The sequence below is a fragment of the Miniopterus schreibersii genome (assembly GCF_964146895.1).
Source record: "Miniopterus schreibersii genome assembly, chromosome: 5".
In the NCBI taxonomy this organism is placed as follows: domain Eukaryota; kingdom Metazoa; phylum Chordata; class Mammalia; order Chiroptera; family Miniopteridae; genus Miniopterus; species Miniopterus schreibersii.
Window position 1 is genome coordinate 63,802,272 of NC_138106.1, and position 22,116 is coordinate 63,824,387.

At 38.9% G+C, this 22,116-nt stretch overlaps 1 protein-coding gene across 3 annotated transcripts in view; it reads right to left on the minus strand.

The window, feature by feature from the left end:
* Positions 1–22,116, minus strand: part of DCBLD2 (discoidin, CUB and LCCL domain containing 2) — an 80,045-nt gene that overhangs the window by 18,825 nt on the left and 39,104 nt on the right. For all 3 annotated transcript variants that reach the window (XM_081138694.1, XM_081138693.1, XM_081138695.1), the window contains 7 exons: positions 21,698–21,835; positions 8,640–8,691; positions 6,342–6,414; positions 5,902–6,035; positions 4,989–5,029; positions 3,961–4,176; positions 3,071–3,195 (listed from right to left, as the gene is read on the minus strand). In XM_081138694.1, coding sequence (XP_080994820.1) covers positions 3,071–3,195; positions 3,961–4,176; positions 4,989–5,029; positions 5,902–6,035; positions 6,342–6,414; positions 8,640–8,691; positions 21,698–21,835 — 779 coding nt within the window. The remainder of the gene's footprint in view (positions 1–3,070; positions 3,196–3,960; positions 4,177–4,988; positions 5,030–5,901; positions 6,036–6,341; positions 6,415–8,639; positions 8,692–21,697; positions 21,836–22,116) is intronic.

A 22,116-nucleotide genomic window follows, 5' to 3' on the forward strand; every position in this document is an offset into this window, starting at 1 on the left:
CATTTTTATAAAAAACTTAAAGGAGAAAGATTTTATAAAAGCCAAGTAAAAAAGACTTGCTATATTTAACCTGTAAGCATTTATTACAAATCCCTATGTAGAGGTTGGTTTGCAAGGTGTCATGAGGGTAATATGGAAATGGAAATCAAAGTTCCCATTCTCTGGGAACTTAAATTTACTGGATGTTAGCACACAAAAAGTGGCATACTATTAAAAGCAATATATTATAAAAACAAGGTGTACATACAGTTCCACTTCAAAACCAAACCAAAAGCTCTCTCAATTGGTCTGTATGTGCTCATGCATGGATGTATGCTTAGAAAGGGTGTGAAATTAAATATGCCAATTACCCTTGAGTTGGGGGTAGATGAGGGAGCAGATGGGCTAACATAAGTGAGGCAAAAAATTATTTCATATAATTCCATGAAGGACTTCTATTTCTATCCACGATAGATTTACAGTGACTTGATTTAATCTTCTGCCTTAAATTTCTGAGAAATCAAATAAAATATATGAAACAATGGACTTTCAGACATTGGCCAACAGGCAGCATAGGGCAACAACCCCTGAGAAAAGGGAAACAAATAAGGTGAGGCCTTTACTGCCCCAATATTGCCTAGAAAAAGCCTAGTGTTTCACTGAATCAAGGAGACAGAGCTCAGAGATGGAGGGCGAAGGCAGCTAGAATTTGCAGAGTATAGTATAGAAGAAAACTGCAGAGAAACTTCTAGGATCTGTAGGAAGATTCCCCTCAAATCTTCAGCTACATATGAAGAAACTATCTGTGGATGGGTAAAAAACACCAGAAAGGAGCCAGTAGAAAAATTCTGAGAACTGCACAGAGCTGGGAACAGCTCGCACTGCCAACAGCCAGAGTGAAGAAACCTCCCAATACATGGGATATTGGGCTGAGGACTTATAACACTTTTCTCAGTGGTAGGGAAAAATTAGAACAAAAGGCTGCTCAAGTCCTGCCTAATAAAGCTAAAATGCAAGCACTGAAAAGATAATGATTTTCAAGTACTGTGTGTCCCAGAATAAAGCTCAAACAGAATTAAAGGAATAATAAAAAATGAAATCTAGCACCAAACAATGTCATGTTTATGTCTGGCAACTCAGTCAGAAATTACCAGATGTGTAAAATATGACCCGTAATATCAATCAACATAAAAAGATCTAAATATGACATATTAGTAGATAGAATTATTAGGCAAGGGCATTAAGAGTTGTTATTATATAACCATATGTTTCAGAGGTAATGAAAAGTATGAGCATGTTAAGGACATGGAAGAAATTTTAAAAGCTCCAAACTGAAAATCTAGAGGTGAAAAACACAGTATTAAAGATAAATACACAGGATAGGATTAATAGCAGATCAGACATTGCAGAAGAGATTACTGAACTTGAAGACAAAACAATAGAAATTTTTGAAACTAGAACACAGAGAAAGATTAAAACAATGAACAGCATCAGTGAATTGTAAGACATCTTCAAGAGTCATAATATTCATGTAATTAGAAATGAGGAGGAGACACATTTGAAGAAAAAAAATGACATACAATTTTCCAAATTCAATGCAAATTATAACCCAGGGATCCAAGAAGCTCAAAGAAGCCCAAGCAGGAGAAACATGAAGCCAGCTACACAAAACACATCATAATCCAATTACTTAAAACAAATGATAAAAAGAAAATCTTGAAGGTAGCCAAGGAAAAAAAGACATTACATATTGAGCAACAATGATTAAGAATGTAGCAGAATTTGTGCTGAAAACAATGCAAACCAGAAAACAATGTACCAGCATATTTAAAGTATTGAAACAAAAAACTGGCAACCCAGACTCTCAATTCAGTGAAATTATCTTTCAAAATGAAACAACAAAAAATCTTTTTCAGAAATTCAATGTTCTTAGATGTTTTTATAATGTAAACATGGTTAATTCTTATAATTTCAAAAAATTAACTACATCTCACAAATATAATAAAAGTTATACAAATAAATATAGATGTGCTAAGTAAGAGTAAAAGGTAGTCAAGTTTGGGGGCATTAGAAGATAGAAATGAGACAATATTGTTATTTGCTCAATGGGCAGAGGCTCACCAAAGATGGAGTTCATGTGATATCAAGTAGAAGAGAGGAAAGAAGGCCTTGAATAACAGCAGAAGAGTTTAGATCCATATGAAAGACTATAGGAAGCCCCTGCAGTTTTTGAACAGAGAGATGAGAAAAGTGGTAATTGAAGATATATTAGTAAGTCTTATATATGATAGAGAACTGATAGTATCAGTATCATATAACTAAAATAAAATTCATACGGAAGTGTCACTAAAAATATGTGCTCATATTTCTAGATGAGAGGAATCTACCTTCCTCAGGGACATGGACTCTTGCAGTTACAAGATCCTTGTGGTAGATCAAGGGCCCGGAGCCAGGTGTGGGGAGCCACCTGTGCCTGCTCTCCACCCCTTTCTCACGCAGTCTGGCCCATTTCAGCACAGTCATGTTAACTAAGACAACAGTTTCGTAATGACCGCAGAAGCTAAGGGAATTCTTCAGGTAGGAAAATATAGATGTTTTCTAAGACAAAGTTGCTGAGGTGATCTTGAAATGACCTTTCAAGTCTACAGTGGCCTATAAATTAATGCTCTTTTGCCCTTAGCTCTTTTGTCCCCGTTGCCTACCGAGTAGAAATCTGGGAACAAATTAGTTAGGCTTCTCCATCATTTTGTGTATTGAAAAGAAAAGCTTTTTAAAGACAAGAAATTATAAGTTCCTTTCTAGAATTTCCTAATAAAGTCTCTAAAAATTTGAGTTAAAATGTAGTGAAAAAAATAATTAGTAAAGTACTTAACCCTTACAATCATCAAAAGTGACCTAGAACCACTGAGAATTTCCTAAACATGGCTTAGAAGGATAAGGTCAATAACTAACACTACCTAAAATAACCAGAAGAGGGCAGACTTACACCAAATAGTATTTAACTTTTAGATCACACAGGAGGAGCTCCTGTGACTTTGGCAAAGGCTCATTTAAAAAAATGTTTTAAAAAATAACTTGTTAATCATTTTACCTTATCCTGCTCCACACCAGGCTCTCTGTACACAGACCACCTCTGCCCATCGTCACTGTATAGAATTCTGTAGGCAGACACGTAGTAGTTATGCTCCACCATGGTGGAGCCAGTGGTCACAATACCTGGGGAAGGGAGGGATGCTTTTATTACTGCACATGGTCTAATCTTCGAAGTCTGTTCACCAATGAAATGTAAACACCTAACATACACTGCTCCAACATTTTTGCCTATGACACATTACCACATCTAAGCGCAAGGTTTCATCATAACAGTGCTGAAATCCTTGGCTTTGCTCCTGTGTAGAGACAGGAAGAACTAAGTGCACACATAAGGAAAGGACCATTCCATTTTAGCAGCCTGTGTTCATATCACAGTGAAATATACTGCACCTACCAAGTAAGAATGGCTTCCTGAGAATGAACAGATTAAAGATGATTACTGGTATAATTTTCGGTACCGAAATAAATCTTTAACAAAACCAATCCCAGGCAATTATTCTGACCACTTGCTAAATTGCACTAAATAATTAAATTTATACTCAGCACATGTGGAATATTATTTACAGCACTTAAGAGTAAACTCCTTGAACATAAATTTCTCTTAATGACTATAATAGATGGTTATTTCAGATGTCTCAAGATCACCTTACTGAAACACTACCTTAAAAGAATCTTATTACAATAACAAAAAAGCTAATAAGACTCATACCAACTCCTCTCCTCTGTCATGTTTTTTATAAAACTGTCTTCAGTAACATTAACACCAGTAAGGAAAACGTAAAACCACATAATCAAATTTGCAGTGACTTAATTTTCTATAAAAATCTTAGATGTCACCAGGTTTTCAAATAAAATCAGTATAAGTTCTAAAACATCATGTCTCTTAACCTGTTATCTTCTTTTCCTTGTTCAGATCTATCTGTAACCACTGATACTCATCAGTGGCAAAAGCAGCCCAGGGTGGCCCTGGTCTCCTCAGCCGGGCCTTTTCGGGTTTCCAACTGTTCTCCTGCCCGGTGTGGTCAGTCCACTCCAGCACAGACGAGGCCGTTATCTGAGGATCGGCAATCACACCAGATTCCATGCCCAGGGTTCCGTAACAACCTGAAACAAAGAAGAAAGTAACTGGGTTTCCAGATATAAACTTAAAATCTACATAAACTTGCTCATTGCAAACTTTCTATTATACCTTTAATTAACTTACACTATGCAAATAGTACGCTTTAACAGTGAAATTTCAAAACTAGGCAAGTGTTTCTTGGGTCTATGCTTTGTGTCTTGTCAGGAACTGTACATATTTATTCACGAGCAACAACCGTTAGTTTAATGGAGATATATTACAGTCTCCCTGGGACAAACTCCCGGGTCAGTGGGTGACTCACTCCTCTCCCTCCTTCAGGTGTTAGCTCAAATGTCACATTCTCCGTGAGGCTTGCCCTGATCCCCCACCAGTCCCTCCTGCATTGCCTATCTTTTCTTGATTTTCTACATCTAATATTATAAACAATACATTATAAATAATTGGTGTATTCACTGTTCATTGTTGCTCTCTCACTATCAGAATGTAAGCTCCAGGAAAGCAGAATTTTGTTTATTCTGCTCACTGCTGTTCTCCTAGACCAGAACAGTACCTGACAATTAAAGGCTGGCACTCAATAAATATTTTCAGTCAAATGAATGAATTACGTCTTCAGACAAGTTCAAAAATCACCTTTCCTAGAAATTTTCCGTGCTTACACGATCATTTCCCTATTCATATAAAACTTTAATTATATTATTAAACACCATCTAACCTCATAGTGTTATTGTGACAACTAAATAAGAAAGTACAAGAAAAGTGACTGGCACAATTCCTGACATTCAGTGTTCAAAACTATTAGCTACTACACAAATTATAAAGTCCACAAAAGGCTTACCACTTGTCTTAAATGTAAAAAGACTTGTAGATAAGTGTCCCCTGAAAGAGAGAAAGGTGTTTTTGGTGACACATCACATAACACATGAATTCCCCATATTTGTCTTAGTAAAACTTCTGTTTTTATTTTACTGTATAAAGAACTAAGACTATTCTCTGGCTATATATTAGACAACTGATAATGTCCCTAGTTAAAAAGAGAGTCTCATTTCTAAGCAAAACTTCTGACATCAGTATAAATAACTTTCTCTACAAGTACCTAGTTCCTTGTTTCATACGTGATTGTGCAAATATGTCCTTGTAACCTTGAATATATGTTATTTTATCTTTCTCATGGAATAAGTTGACTCCTGAGCCTTTCCTCTGGCAACTGCCTGTGGTGAAGGTGTATGGAAAGGGGTAATTCTCCGACAAGGAGGCTCCAGTTTCCTGGGGTAAACAGAAGCAAGCCGGATACTGCTGAGAGAGACTGCATTTGTTACAGGAAAGCAGTGTGTCTAAGAACAAGAAGTTCCAGTGTTGCAGGGGATGAGAGGGGGATTCATAATACTACCACCTCTGATTAATGTCAAAATTTAATTCTCATTCAAACTGTTTCAATTATCCTCAATTCATCCTGGGTCACACAAGGCTGTAAAGAACAGTAGTTATACCTTCTGATCTTTAAAATGAAATAAGGATTTGCGAACATACTTCTAGACTCTTCAACACTTAGAAAAGAACAAACAAACATGCTTCCAAATGACCTTTTTGACAGAGAACTAACCAAGTAGTATGACCCTGCCTGTCCTCTTCAGTACACTCAGGCGCTGGGCACATACATGAGTGCCACTGACTATTACACTGCTGAGGTCTTACGAGTCCCTGTCCCACCCCTGCCCAGCATGCTTATTATAATCGGCATATATACTTACACCACAGATGTGACGTTGTTAGCCAAAGAGCTTTCATAGTACGGGATGCCTTTACTAATTACAACACTGATCTGGCCACCCAGGACGTTTGACACCACTCCTGCGTGCACGCCAGCCAAGCACAGTGGCGAGGACTGCAGGAAGGAGGGAAAGAAAAGGGTCAGTGTTTGATTTCCTTTTGATAATTCATAAATAAGACTTACACTTCCTCAATAAACTAGTTTATCTAGGCAGTTTTCTCAATAAACATGAGACATATTACTAATGCAGTAACACAGATTTTTAGAAGAAAAATAAAACATTACACATTACTAAAAAGAAACAATTCCTAGAAAAATACCCAAACAAAGATATACAATAGGTACACATCTACCTATTCTGAAGTTTAAAAAAAATAAAGTCCCATCACAACTTTAACCTAAGTCTTAGAGCCTACTTACATCTCTGTATCCATGAGGGATTGTTCCAGATATTTCAGCAAAAGGAAGCAGACAACCAGCCGGACAGTATTTACTGTGAAATAAAAACAAGCTAAAGGGCACATACCACTGTACTTTTGGGGGAAAAAGACCAAAAAACCCCACATATCCATTTTTCATTTCAACGTAAATACCATAATCTCACCACTCTGAGAGGACCACCACCTGAAAAGCCCTTTCAGACTTTCTCCTATCCATCCACACACGCCTTTACCCACAAATGTATAAAAAGTGTCTCTTATTTTACATACAGCTTTATTTTATTTCAGAATGAATAAAGGCATATTTCTACTCTAAGCTCTCTTCACCTACATGAAATTCTATTTGTAGATAAACTATAATTTATTTTAGCAACCCTCTATTGATCAAATTTATGTTGATCTAAAAAAAAGTTTAGTATTCATTCATTCATTTACTCACTCACTCACTCCTAACCCACCCACCTACCCACTTGACACATTTACTTGACTATGTGGTCCAAGTGCTGGGTTGTGCTGGTACTGGACTTACAAATGTCAATCAAACAAACACAGCCCCCTGTCCTCACTGAGTTTATATCAGTGGTGGGGGAAGACATTAAACTGATACTTACACAAACAATTAGATTATGATTCTGCTATGAAGGAAAGAGACTCTATGAAAGAACTTGGAAGAATCTGACTTAATAAAAGTAATAAAAATGTTCAATAAGCTTACTATATGACAGGCAGCATTCTAAGAGCTTCAGGTAGTCCACGTAAGAACCCTACGTGGCAGGAACTATTACCCTCCTCATTTTACAGATGAGGACCCTGAGGAACTGCGTGACTGGGTCACGTGGTTGGCAGGTGGCAGATGTCTGCTCACACACAGGCTCTGCACTGTCTGGGTCAAGGAACTGGGCCCTGAGGACATGACGCTTCAGCAGAACTAACAGTCACTGGAGCAAGTGCAGGGAGATGCATCTTGATAGAAAGGAACATCATGCCTGTGAGGCAGGTGCTGGGTGTGTCTGGAACAACCAGTGCAGGTAGACTGCAGTCAGCAAAGGTGGGTTAGTGTGAGAAAAAGCTAAAGTGAGGGCAGGGGCCAGATCATGCAGGGGCCTTGTGGGCTACGGCAAGGAGTCTGGAATATGTTACTAAGTAAAAATAGAAAGTCAATAAAGGATTTTGACAGTGCATATACATAATCTGATTTGTATTTTTAAAAGAGTACTGTGGCTCCCAGGAAGAAAAAACTGTAAGGATCCATGAGTGGAAGCTGGGACAGAGTGAGGCAGAGAGGGCAGTAGTCCAGACGAGAGATGACAGCAGCTTGCATTTGGGCGGTGACAATGGAGCTAGAGAGTAGAGGACACAAGACAGTGGACCCTCTGCAGGGCTGTGAGCCATACACCGATGCCAGGGTTACCTCTGCAGACCAGGATCCCCCACAAGTGCTGAAGAGTGCACCCACCCCATAGAGACAGAACCATTTTTGAAGACAGAGGAAGGTTCTCTGTGAAGAGGTAGCAAGTGGCAGGGGGGTTAGTGAGATGGTCTTAGAGGATGAGAATGATTCTGCCAAGCAGAGAGGAGTAAAGCGATTCTAGGCGAAAGTCCTGAGAGCTCAGAGCAGTGTAAGCGATCCAGACGCCCTTTCAACATGAATGCACAAGACGAAACTAGGAAAATGGCCCAAGAAACTGGGACAGGATCCTGAACACCAAGCTAAGGAATCCGGATGACTCCACCTTGATTAGGAGTGCTTGAAATCTGCAAGCAGGGGGTGAGGAGATACGTATTTTAGAAAGTAACCTGGCAGCCATGTTAACGGCAGAGTAAGGCCGGCAAAAATTAGGACTGGGAGGGGAATCGATGCAGGGTTCATCTAGTTTGGGCAAGAGACAAGGGCACAAAGCAGGGAAATCGCAGAAATACTCCTTGGGTAGGAACACTGAAATTTCACAATAGCCTAAACCCATCTCTTGTCTTTTTACAGAAAAGATAAATAGTTCTACTTTTATTAGCAGTTCTGCCAGATTTTGAAGAGCAACTGGTTTTACTTTTAAAGTACATTAAAATTATATTTTCATTGTGGAGAAGATCCAAATGCTACAATTAATGCAAAATTTAAACATGGCAATGCAATGGCTTTAAATAAAACTCTGGTTTACAGAGTGAGGTGTTACAACAATGACCACGTGTCACCATGGATGTTAATCTTCGGTGTGTGAAGAATCAGGCTGAAGGCAATGAGGGTAAATTTAGGGGAAAAAGGGCATAAATATGCTCCTACCTGAACTCAGGTTCCAAAAAGCTGGGTGCAGTGTCTAAACAAGTAATTAGATCTAGGGAAAAAACACACACAAACGGATTCAATAATACACAGGTTTACTCTTGCCGAAACACTGTTTCCAAATCCCAAATCATATTGTTCTAAATTTCAAAATCTCAATGGCTGTCAAAGTATTGTTGACAAATTTTTGTTAATCAAAATTTCTTTCTGATTTTAAGTATCTTGATTTCTGGGCTATGTCTCCCCAAAGCTGTTTACTGCATCACCTCACAGTCACATAAACAGGATGGGGCACAAGTAGGTTTACAGTAGTGAGTATGTGAAAGCTCATTCTTGTATTATTACTGGATTAGTTTCCATACAAACAACTGTTAGCCTACTTTTGCCCCACCCTATATAGAAAAGGTACACAGGTAAGTGTAATTTATAGCCTTTAAATGGCATCTATAAAATACAGCTCCCAAAAAAAAAAATTTAGTTATTGTGTAACTAAAAATGATCCTCTGCTGATTACACACCAGGAAAATAATGACAAAAGAGGGGTAAGTTAATTCTAAATAACTGCAACTCAAAATCTGGTCCACGTCAGGACCAGCAGCATCAGCATCTTCTGGGAACTTATTACAAATTCAAATTCTTGAACACCATCCAGACTTACAGAATCTCTGGGAGTGGGGCCCAAAAATCTGTTTTAACAAGCCCTCCAGGTAATTCCTAAACACACTACAGTTGGAGCACTGCTCTAAATATGACAAAATTTTAAAATTCTAACCTTTTTCTACCTAGAAATCAACAACTCTGAATAAGAGCTAAGCTGGCTAATTGAGACCCAGTTTACAGGCTATGTAAAGGCGGCTTTCGGTTTAAACATTTCAATGTCTTCTTTCTGCTCTTAGGACAGAGGGAAAACCTTCAACATGACCCAGGAGGTCTTCAAGTGCTTCAGTCTCATCTTGTTTCCCTCTCGGCTTCTTGCCACACTAGTCTTCTCTAGAACATGCCATTCTCTTGGTCTAGGAGGCTTTTCAACTACCCTTTGATAAGCTGACTCCTCTCTAAGGTCTCAGCTTAATTGACATTTCTTTAGGGAAGCTGCCCCTCACCTTGGCAATCAAACACCTTTAGCACACAGTAGGCACCTACGTTTGTCTGTTTTAGTGAATGGATGACTATCATAGGCTCTCACAGTAGCATGTGTTATATATGAATGATTTGTTGATGCATTAGAGTTACAGCAACATCATTAGGTGAGGCCGGGTCTACACACAGAGACTGAGGCCATTTTGTGTCACCAGCAGCAATCACAGCACTTGGCACAACAGAAGGCTTTCAATCAGAGTGAGTATCTGATTGTTAGCATGTTTCAATAAGTCCAACAATGCACTAACCAGTTGGGAGGAAAACCTGGAAGGTGGCCCTAAGGCAACCATGAAGTAAGTGACTTCACATATAAACACTTGGCCAAACAACTTTGCTGAAGGTGACCAGCACACTGATGGAGACAGCGCCTCACATGTGTCCTAGTATACTGATGGCACACAAATATATATATATTTTAAATATATCTTTATTGATTTCGGAGAGAAAAGGAGAGGGAGAGAGAGAGACAGAAACATCAATGATGAGAGAGTCATTGATCGGCTGCAGCCCGCAACCCGGGCATGTGCCCTGACTGGGAATCGAACCCTGATCGCCTGGATCCTAGGTAGACGCTTAACCACTGAGCCACGCCCGGCCAGGCCACACAAATATTTTTAAATCAATGTCCACTATAGCAACAATGGGATAACTGATTCTATTCTACAACTCTGAAGAAACCATGTGTTTGTCACCCAACTGAAATGTGTCTTGAAAGAACTAGAGCATAACAAAATTATACCAATAGAAAAGTTGTATTTTGAGAGTGATTATATGTATTAATATACCACAGCATTAGGTTAAATGATTAGGTTGAACCTGTGTTTTAGCAGTTTAAGAGGACACATGCCTGGAAAGGGTTCACTACTATCAGGTTTACTGACTGGGAAAAGCAGATGAACTGAATTACCTACACTCTAGTTATTCCTGGCAATCTTTACATTGCATCAATAAGAATTAATTTTCCACTTTCCTGCTCTACCAAAAGTGTTTCCAGCTTCTAGGATTAAAAATTGAAGTTCTAAGATTAATAGCCCGGGATAAAAAGGTGCCTGTGTGGTCTAACATGGTATTTAAGCCACAAGGAGATTGCCAGCTGGCCTCATTACCTTCAGGCCAGGTGCCAGAATGCTGGTCGGCCACGGATATACTTGATCAGAACAGGGCTTTATTATATGTCCACACAGTGCTGAAACTCCAGATCGTGCCATACGAATGTCTGCAACTCATGTGACCTTGTTCTTGAATGCCATGGGGGCTCAACCGGGAAGGGCCACGCTGCCACCATCTGAACTAGGATGTCCTGACATGAAAGTGTCAGCTGTGATGCAGGTTTAAAAGGAAATTTCTGAGGTCGAAGATTTGTTTAATTTGCTGCTTATGATCTTTGTGTGTCTTGTTATGAAAGTGGTGCAAGAAGGCATAAAACTGACCTCCAATACAGTGCCTATTAACAAGAGTAGGTTTTGATTTGTACTATGGTGGGGAAGCTTTCCCTGTAGAGCAGCCACAGTCTTACTTTTCCCTATTGTGGAAAAATGGGCTATACAAGAACATGTTAGTGTGAACACGCAGAAACATCCACAGAAGTTATCTGTCCTGTATGTGCAGCATTACCTGGAGGAGACTACTCATGTCACCGATGACTGCAGCTCACCTTGCACTTCAGCACAAAGCCCCTAGAGACTCAGATGGGTCGAGTGGTTTTCGACATGTACACAGGATGTCTTACCCTGGCCGGGGATTAGGAGGCCCTCGTGCTCATAGACCAAGCATGCACTGTACTAGCAGTTCTACTGGTGGACTTGCTTCTTCTGAGTTCATCTTCCCCATGAGTCCTATAGCTTCTATCCCAGTTATCAGGAGTGAGATGTTCTGCAGGAGGACAGCGTTACTCCTCTGGCCCTTGCGCTTCTCAGTTAGAACAACTGCAGCTGCAGCTAGGAGGGCCGCATGCCCAGGCGGTGCGGCAGCAAAGGGAGACCGCAGTGCAAGCCGGTGCACTAACACAAACACGGTCACCACCAGTCACGTGGCAACAACCAACACAGAAAGCAGTCGGCAGACTATGCAGAATTCCCAACTTCTTTTAACAAGGCGGAATGATCCTAACGTGTCTGAAACAGCGCCAGACCATGCAAAGTGCAGACCGCAGCCAGTCTGTACGATGACGACTGGAGGGAGACGGCAGACTTTGGCACTATGGGCTCCACAGATATTACGCCTTTAGATGTTGCTTTAGAACACCTAAATTTAAAAGACAGTGATAAAGTAAATGAGCCTCCACCACGTGCTCTTTGATGACATCCCAGTTCACAGACAATGTCCTCCGTGCTGTATTTGCCAATGAAAGAACAACAACAGCTACCTTGGGTTTGTTTGGTGACTAATTTCAGGCCTGCCACTCTTGCTACATTGTGTCCAGTCAAAAGGGAGAGATAAAATATGTATGATAATCGCTTCCACTTAACTAATTTTTACTTCTAGCAGGTAAATGCAGGTAGCAGTGCAGGCTGATCTCTGCTTCCTGTACCTTGACATGCAAAAGGCTCCCCTAGTACTCCACATGCAAACTGAGAGGGCAACTGCAATCTCTAATGAGAATGCTGTGTGTAGTCATGAATATTAATGAATAAAAACTGCCTGGATGGTTCACCTTAAAAAAAAATTTCATGGGGACTCAAAAGAGCTCCCCTAAATGGAAATAGGAATTCAAAATGGACAGCTACAGATAGAGCCAAGATGACTAAAGACAGAGAAAGAAAGTCATGATTACAGGCTTTGACCTTTACAACTCCTTAAAGGCAAAGAAAACATCAATTACGCTGTGGATTTTAGAAGCCTTAAGATGTGTCTTTCCTGAAATCTTTTCCCAAGTAAACAGCCTGCTAGAAAGCCAGTTACTACAACACTCCCAGCTAATAAGAAACAGTCTAGGCAAGACAAGTAGAGCTCAAAGGAAACCATACGCTCAGAGGCTTCTGATAGCAACGTATAATGAATGGAAAAGAACTGAGAGTCCAGAAATAAATCCTCGCATTTGCAGTGAATTGATTCTGATAAGGGTGCCAAGAGAATTCGATGGCGGGCAGGGCAATAGCCTTTTTAAGACATGGTGCTGAGCAATCACATAAAAATACTTAAGTTGAATTTCATCAAAATTAAAAACTTTTGTGCTTCAAAGGTACTATCATGAAAGAAAAAGATAACCCACAGAACAGGAGAAAACATTTGTAGGTCATTTATCTGATAAGGATCTCGTATCCGGAATACATAAAGAATTATTACACCTTGACATTAAAAAGAGAAATAATCTCACTTAAAAATGGGCAAAGGATCTGAATAGACGTTTCTCCAGATAAGATACACATGGCCAATAAGCACATAAAAAGATGCTCAATATCATAAGTTATCAGGAAAATGTAAATTCAAATCACAGTGAGATACACTTTATACCCATGAGGATGGCTATAATAAAAAAGATAAGTGCTGGCAACAATATGGAGAAATTGGAACACATACACTGCTAGTGGGAATGTAAGATGATGAAGCTGCTCCGGAAAATGGTCTTGCAGTTCCTTAAAAGGGTAGACATAGAGTTACCATATGACCCAGAAATTCCTAGTAGGTATATACCCAAGAGAATTAAAAATGTATGTCCACACAATACTTGCGCACAAATGTTCATCAACTGATGAATGAAAAAAATATAAATAAAATGTGTTATATCCATACAGTGAACTATTTGGTCACAAAAAGAAATGAAGTACTCAATGCAAGCTACAACATGGATACATTTTGAAAACGTGCTAAGTGAAAGAAACAAGTTACAGAAGACCACGTCCTATGTGATTTCTACGAAATGTCCAGAATAGGCAAATCTATAAGGAAAAAAGTAGATCAGCTGTTGCCTAGTACTGGAAGGGTTCAGGGGTAGGGAATGGGGAGTGACTGCCATTGGGGTTTCTTTTGGGGCGATGAAAACGTTCTAAAACTGATTATGGCATTGACTGCAGAACTCTGAGTATACTGAAAATCAGTGAATTGTATATTTTAATTAGGTGCATTGTGTGGTGTGTGAATTATATTTTAGTAAAGCTATTTTAAAAACTATTATCAGCCCGGCCGGGCGTGGCTCAGTGGTTAAGCATCGACCTAGGATCCAGGCGATCAGGGTTAGATTCCCGGTCGGGCACATGCCCGGGTTGCGGGCTGCAGCCGATCAATGACTCTCTCATCATTGATGTTTCTCTCTCTCTCCCCCTCTCCCTGAAATCAATAAAGATATATTTAAAAACTATTATCAAAGCTATTATAAAAAGTTTGTTAGTGGGTAACAAATACGTTAGTACAATAAAGAAAGGAAGTTAAGGGGTTGCAATTTTAAGTAGGGAGGTCAGGGTAGGCCTTACTGAGGTGGTGGCATTTGAATAAAACTCTAAAACGGGTGAGGGGGTGAGGTATGTGGACAACTGGGAACAGGCAGAGGAAACCACACAGGCTCTGAGGGGGGAGCAGGCCAAGCATGTTTAAGGCCATAGTGAACAAGGGTAAGAAAAGATATGAACGCAGACGAGTAATGAGAAGCCGTATCTTACAGGGTCTTGGAGGCAAGGACACTGGGCAAAGTAAGGAGAGACCTTCATTTTAATAAGATCATCATGCCACTGGGTTGAGAGTAGGCTGAAGGGGAGAAAGGGCAGAAACAAAGGTCAGGAAGGAATCTATTGTCATAACTGAGGTAAGAGTTGATGGCAACTTGAGCTCATGGTGGTCCTGGAGCTGTTGAAAGGCAGTAAGATTCTGATGTATGGACATATATGGTCTGAGAAGAAGCTAACGGACATGCAGTTTCAGAGAAAGAGAAGAGTCGAAGATAACTGAAGTTTCTAACCTGAGCAACTTAAAAAAAAGATGAACTTATTCTGTGTGAAGTGCTCAGGGCAGTGATTTTAACAATAGCAATAAAGCTCTCATTTGTCAACTCAATCATCATGCTGGATCCACTTCAATAACCAGAACATGGGTGATATGTTCAAAGTGCAGGGCAGTGTAAAATTTACTCCATCCTTAACTGAGTGCCTCTGCATGGGAGTTTTTATTTATTTTAATATATCATTATTGATTTCAGAGAGAGGAAGGGGGAGGAAGAGAGAGACAGAAACATCAATGATGAGAGAGTCACTGATTGGCTGCCTGCTGCACACCCCGCACTGGGGATCAAGCCCACAACCCGGGCATGTGCCTTGACTGGGATTCGAACAGCAATCTCCTGGGTCATAGGTTGATGCTCAACCGCTGAGCCATGCCTGGCCGGGCTACATGAGAGTTTAAAAAAAATAATTTAAATCAAACATTTACACATACAAAAAATATTTACAACCCATATTTTACTACAAAGTGCTTCACCTGGGTGCTCTGGAAAAGCCAGTGGCACGGCAGGGGCTCTGCTAGGGCAGCCTGGCATGCTAGTTGCTTTTTCCCTTGTGCAGCCCAAAGGAGAGTTAGCTCCTATAGCACAGATTTCACACTAATCTTAGCAGCGGAGTCTAACCCAAAGTGAGTGCAATCTTAATCCCTATAAAAAGAGCTTCTATCCTTGCTAACACCAGCCTTAACCTTAGTTATGGTTGCTTTCTAGAGGCAGGCAGGCCTCCAAACAGATGGGGTTTTGGAGGCAGCACACTGTGACTGAGGAAGAGCATGGGAAACACAAAAACAGAGGCAATCCAAATAATCAACAGGATGAAAGAGTCCAGGGTTTTCTTAATGAAGACACTGACATCAGATTTTCTAAGACAGCTCCAAACTTAGTTATCGATATTACCATCAGCCATAACTGGCATCCTATACACAGTTTGTTTGTTTGTTTTTTAAAGTGAAATACAACTCAAAAATTTTCCAATAACTGCAAAGGCTGGGGAACTTTATAATTGTTCCATGCAGTATTTATTTAAACATGGCATCTGACATTAACCCATACATAATACCATGGAAAAATGTAAGTTCACAGATCAATAAAAAATATCAGCATATTGGTTACTTAGTATATTTTACTGACAGCATTGACTATTTCTGAGATTGCAGGGCTGTGAAACAGGTTTAGATTTTCCCAGTTAATACTCTTAGTTTTGTGTGCTTGACTGAACTGAAGAAAAGACTCAGCACTGTCAGCACCCACCACTTACAACAGTACAGCACCAACTACATTAGCTGCAGGGTATACTTTTTGTCCAGTTGAAGCCATTTACTCTTCAAGAAAGGGATGCTGGTGTGCCTGTATTTATTATAAATCAAGAAAGCAAGTACTGCAACTAAGTTACTATATTTATTTACCAGAAAGGAAAAAAGCAGCAGCAGCAAGATAATGTTCCTACAAATTCTTCTCCTTTATTTGCTCTAAAATGCTTTAAATAACCATTTTCCCAGAGCCTGAAGGAGTATGAAGTCTTGCTGTCCGAATTCAAACCTTGTCAGGAAGCTTGCACTGAGTATGTGGACAGCTGATCTGCTAAATGTTACAGGATGCTGGACGAGGCTCACATGGTGCACTAAGCTCTCCTGCCAACAGGACCGCTGTTTCCATGATAGGGACCTGGCATGTGCCTGACATTTTGTGAAGAGAAATTTACACACATAAAATAATTTACCGTGATTCAGTCAACTAACATTTACTAAGTCCCAGATACTATGAGATATGTTTCATCTTATCTCCTTTTATATACTGAGCGTAGGACTAAATCTTACGTTTCTCTTAGAAATATTACAATGCCATCTATGGGAGCTGAGTCCACAGTAGGAGATCAGGAAAAATTTTCTCAGATGAAAATACTCAATGCTTTCTTATGTATGATGTAGGCAGGGCTCAGCTGCCTAAGCAACAGTGTAGTCAGATAGGCTGTAATCTACATATGGGTAAATCAAACCCTTTCAACACTAAATGCTACATACTGAAAAGGCAATGTAAGACATTAGAAGATCACACAATTCTTTTGTGACCTAGGCAATATCTATGACATTAATAAGTACAGAAGTCAGAGCAGCAGTAAACAAATATATCTACTGGTTAGCACAAACATGTGCCTAGTCCCATCACAGCATTCCTAATGTACTAAACTAGTGAAATACACAGAAAGCATTAAAATTATTAAAGTGCTCTCAGGTTACCTGTCAGCTTGGAATAAACTCTATCCTATAAGTTGGATTGTCTTAACAGATTCTGTTTATAAATGCTTTCTCTGCAAAACTTTGCTCATCAGAACCTTGGTTGTACAAACTGACACCAAAATACAGATATATTTCTACATGTGTACTATATTATGCATACAAACACAATACACATTCATTTTTTGTGTAAGCAAAGATAAATCTAAAGATATGCATGTAAGCTAGACAGCTTAAAAGTTTTAACATGTTTGCCAGATACAACATAAAAAATTAGGAACACAACAGAAAAACTAAAATTAGAAACCTAGCTAAGTGTAGCACTCAAAACAGAAAGGATTCTATGAAATTACGATTAAGGTAGCAAACAATCTAAGGAATTCATGATCTCTTTTCAAAACCAAAAACATTCCAAGAAGGAAAAAATAACCATCCAGTTACAGAAATCTGGACTCTATTAGAAAGAAATTCTCTATTTCACCCTATGTTTCATTTACAAGTTGATATAATCTGATATAAGATGGAAGAAAATGAAAAATATTTGCAAAAAATGTGGTTAAAGAATGTGGCAATCAGAAAACTGCTACACTATGGGTGTTAACTCTAAAAATAATCTAACATATAGCAACAATAACACTGTCAAATGGAAACATTTCCTGGGCCCAGCTGTTCACAAGTCTTAAGCACACTGTCCTTGTGGGTCAGTGGGCTTGAGTGAACAAGTGTTTATGAGTTCCAATTAGGAAGTACGGTAATATCTACACTGGATCATTTATTTCACACAAAATTGTAAAGCATTTATGATTTCTCCTCACAAAAATAAAGGCAAACTCTAGACTGACTACTACACAATTCTGGATTGGTGAAATCTAAAGTAAAGAGATTTAAAATTACCTTTTAAGTTATGATTTCATGTTCCACAAAAGAAACATCACACTACTACTTTTCAACTGTGCACACATACACCACCCAATTTACAGCACCTAATAGGAGCTGCCTTGAAATTCTTTCTTTTTAAATATATTTTTATTGATTTCAGAGAGAGAAAGGGAGGGGGAGAGAGAGAGCTGAAACATCAATGATGAGATTCATTGATCAGCTGCTTCCTGCACCCCCCTACTAGGGATAGAGCCCACAACCAGTGCACGTACCCCAATCATAGGTCGATGCTCAACCACTGAGCCACGCCAACTGGGCAAGACTTGAAGCTTTCAATGCAAATGCAGGTATGTCTGCTGAGCTCCCTGTCCTAAAACTAAAATAACTTAAAAAATCATTGCCCGGAATAATTCTAGAAATGTTGAGCTTTTCCTAGAAACTGGCCAATGATGAAAAGCTTCAAAACTAGAAATTTAGATCACTCACTTATAAAATTTATTTTAGTTTTCCAGTCCAGTGGTAAATGCTATGTTTTTAAGTTTACGTTTTAGAATGGAAATGCCGGTAGCATTTATTAGCATATAGATTAAAGATCTGAGCTACTGAGTCTGGACCTCTGGGTAACCAGCTGGTTCTGCCTCTCAGTAAGATGGGCAGTAACTTAGGAGTTTCTCTCTACAGAACTTCTAAATAGTGGTTGTTAATATAACATCCAGACTATCTTTGAGGTCCACATACATCTTCAATTTTCAGTTGAAAATTTCAATTTCAGAGAGTCCAGTTTGAATTTGATGGAATTATACCACCTCCAAATAGAAATCCTAGTCTTCTCATAATTACTGAAAGTGTTGATTCATATTTATGTCTCTGCCTGCTACCCAATGGGGAAATGAGGAAACTTTTCCTTTCACTGGTAGATATCTCTCAAAATGAGGTTCACAGGTGAAAATTTTTTTAAAAAACTGGTAATAACTGGACATTACTGCTCAAAGATCATTAAAAATAACAGAGAACACTAAAAACATAAAAGTTATAAAAAAACATAAATCCAGTCAAGCTTCAACCCCTACATTTTCTACAAAGTCCTGAATAATGTGACCTACTCCCCATGCACTCACTTCACCCCAGCTGTGTCGGCTTCTTTAATGGTTCCCCCAAAACTCCTTCTCACCATGAGGCCTTTGCACCTGCTGTCCTCTCCCCTAGAATGTTCTTAATTCCTTGTCTGTCTGGAACCTCCAATTAATCCTTCAGTTCTCAGCTTAAAAGTGACTTCCTCAGGAGAGCTTTGCTCTTTATCAATTTTCTGCTCATTTACTCCAGCCTCCTATCTGTTGAATGTGGCCTTCATTGCACTTACTGGACTTAATTATACACTGTATTATAACTACAATTAAGTAACCATATGTTTGATATCTTTTTTCCAACTCTGTACTGTAAGCCCCATGTATGATTGTGTCTGTATTATTTACTGCGATTTTCTCAATGCCAAGCATATGACAGGAAATAAGGCATTAAAAGCAATATAATTTTGCAATGGGCTCTTGTACAAGGTAATGAAAATTAATCTATTTCACACAAAATCAGGACTCCTACCACACATTTATTACATTAACAAGTCTTATGAGTGTGAAAATTTAACAAATGAAAAAGCTATTAAAGCAAGATTTTTCATAATCTTTATTCCCAAATACTCTAAACCTTCAACTAGGTTGCTAAGCTGGGGACATGTAGTGATGTTCCCTGGAAATATTCACGGAATTCAGTGTGGCAGCTAAGTTTCCTAGATGGAAATAAACTGAGGCTCTCACCAAAGCCAACCAGCCTTCAAGTGAATGAGTCATTATAAGAAATTGTGACTAAATGGCCACCCAAGAAGAGGAAATAAGAAATTCAACCCATGTTCTCTTGAATTTAGACAATTCACTTAACTTCAAATAAAAAAATAAATGCTCGATGGATGGGACAAGGGTATGCAAAACACAAAAAAGGTAAAAACTCAGGAGAGAGAGACCTGTGAAATGAGGATTTCCCAAGATGATTATGAGTTTTCAAAGTGCTACTATAAAAAACTTCCAGGTTTTGGTGGAAAATTTTTTAGAAACTTTGGAAGTGGAGATTCATATAAAATAATGTCACAGCCATTGGAATTTGGCAATGATTCTGCCCTTTGAAATCACTGTCGCTTCCTAAGAAACATTAGTACAGGACACCTATGGACAAAAAGGGCTATCATTTAAATACCCCCATATAGGAACTCTTTTTTTTAAGAGAGAATACTAATTTTTCAAAAACCTTCAATTCGATAAATAACAGAGAGAGAAAGGGGACAATATGAAGGTCATTGAACATTGTATTTGGCCCAATGAACTTAAGAGTAAGAAGCAAACTGTTCATTTTCTAGCCTCTCACCTATCAACCCAAGACACCCAGGAAATAAAATGCAAGGATGGAAATCTATCATCATCTCACTGTTCTTTACCTCACTGTTCTGATGGTGGGGTGGGGGTCAGGGAGAAGGGGGGTGGGGGTGTGTGTGTGTGTGTGTGTGTGTGTGTGTGTGTGTGTGTGTGTGTGTGTGTGTGTGTGTGTTCGCGCGCCTGCAGCAGTGAAGGGGGAACATTTGTCTGTGCCTACTATGCTGCGTGCCTACAGACACCGTGCATGCATTATAACGCATACTCCTCACAGCTAATCCATGTGCAGATGAAGTTCACAGAGGCCAAGTGACTGGCTAGAGGTCACCTGGTTTTAATTCCAGGGCTACCTAGTGCCCCTTCTACAACACTTCATTCCCTTAGTTTTCCTGGTTCTGTCAAAAATATTAGTTGCTCATTAACATAATTTCCCAGTTCTTTTCTTTCCATTATTCCACCCAATAAGTGCTCTCTCCCACTCTAAGATGTCAGCCTTCGCACCTGTTCCATAGCTTAGACACACAGGGAAGCAGATTCCTCACAAGAAACAGCTCCCTTCTCTATCTGATTCTACATGAAATTTTTAATGAGCTGTACAGTGTTTATCTCAGACCTACCACAGCTGAGAAGGAACAGTGTGTATTTCCCTCGGTCATTTCCAGTGCCTAACACTCTCACACCTGGGAGGTTCTTGCCAATTTTCTGATTAATATAATTAAAAAATCCAATTTAAAATTTTAAATGGTCAACTAGATAAATTATTGTTGAATAATGAAATAATTTAAATGATGGTTTTGACATTATCCTTGTACTAGCAACATCTCCTAACTTTTTTCACCACAGTACCCCTAACAGAAGAGGGAATGAATACATGCCAAGCAGCCAAAACACAAGAGAGATTTCATTCAAATCTTGCATTTTACCTTAGAAATTCAGATAAACAGTTCATTCTATGCCACTTAATAGCCTTGATTTTACAACCCCCCCCCCCAATTCTAAACATTAACAATCTGGAAAACATCTCATGTTTATTTTAGAGTGTCTCAGCACCCAGGGTACTCCTGGTGGTATGAGACTTTGTTCTTTGAGAAAAATGGTAATATGGTCTTTAACACAGTACTATGAAATGGTAAAATGTGGAGAGTAAAGCTTTAAATTGATATATCACATTTCAGTAATTGACAAATTATTAAAAGTTATTATTGTTAGTGTTCCAATATTATAAAAGTAAAAATCAGTATTTCCTCTAAGGAAAGGGAAGTAGATGGGCTTTATATAAAAGTTAATACATTTCCCTGGAATCTAAAACTGATCTCATTTTGTCAAATATATGTACTTGTTATTAACTGTTCAGTGTTTCTACCCTACCTTAAGCTTAGATAACAGGTACTCAAAGAAACAGGTAATTTTTGCTTTTAGGAACTATAAAATGCAGGAGACATGGTATAGAGTGAAAATTACCTTGTTTATCTATAACCGAGTATGAGGCCAGAAATCCTCGTCCAGAAACATGGATCCCACTCATGAACAGCACTGTAATTTCATTGCTTTTTGATTCAATTGAATGGTTCATTTGTAACCCCAGACCACAGTATTTGCCTAGGAATGAAAGAAAAGCAGATATTCGTTGTGACTCTCATGAAGTTAGTACTTGCAATGCAGATAACAGAATCAGAATAATATACCAAACTGTGTGTTAAATAGTTTAAAATGATAACTAGGGTGTTTAGTGATTAAAATCCCATTACTCTGAGGGAAAAAGAAGAAAAGAAAACAGCCAAGTAATAACTGTTCAAGTGATTCAAAAGAAAAAGTAGCACAAGCATCACTGACCTGTTGAAGTTTCAATTTGCTGTGAAACACAGTCTTTAAAATAATGA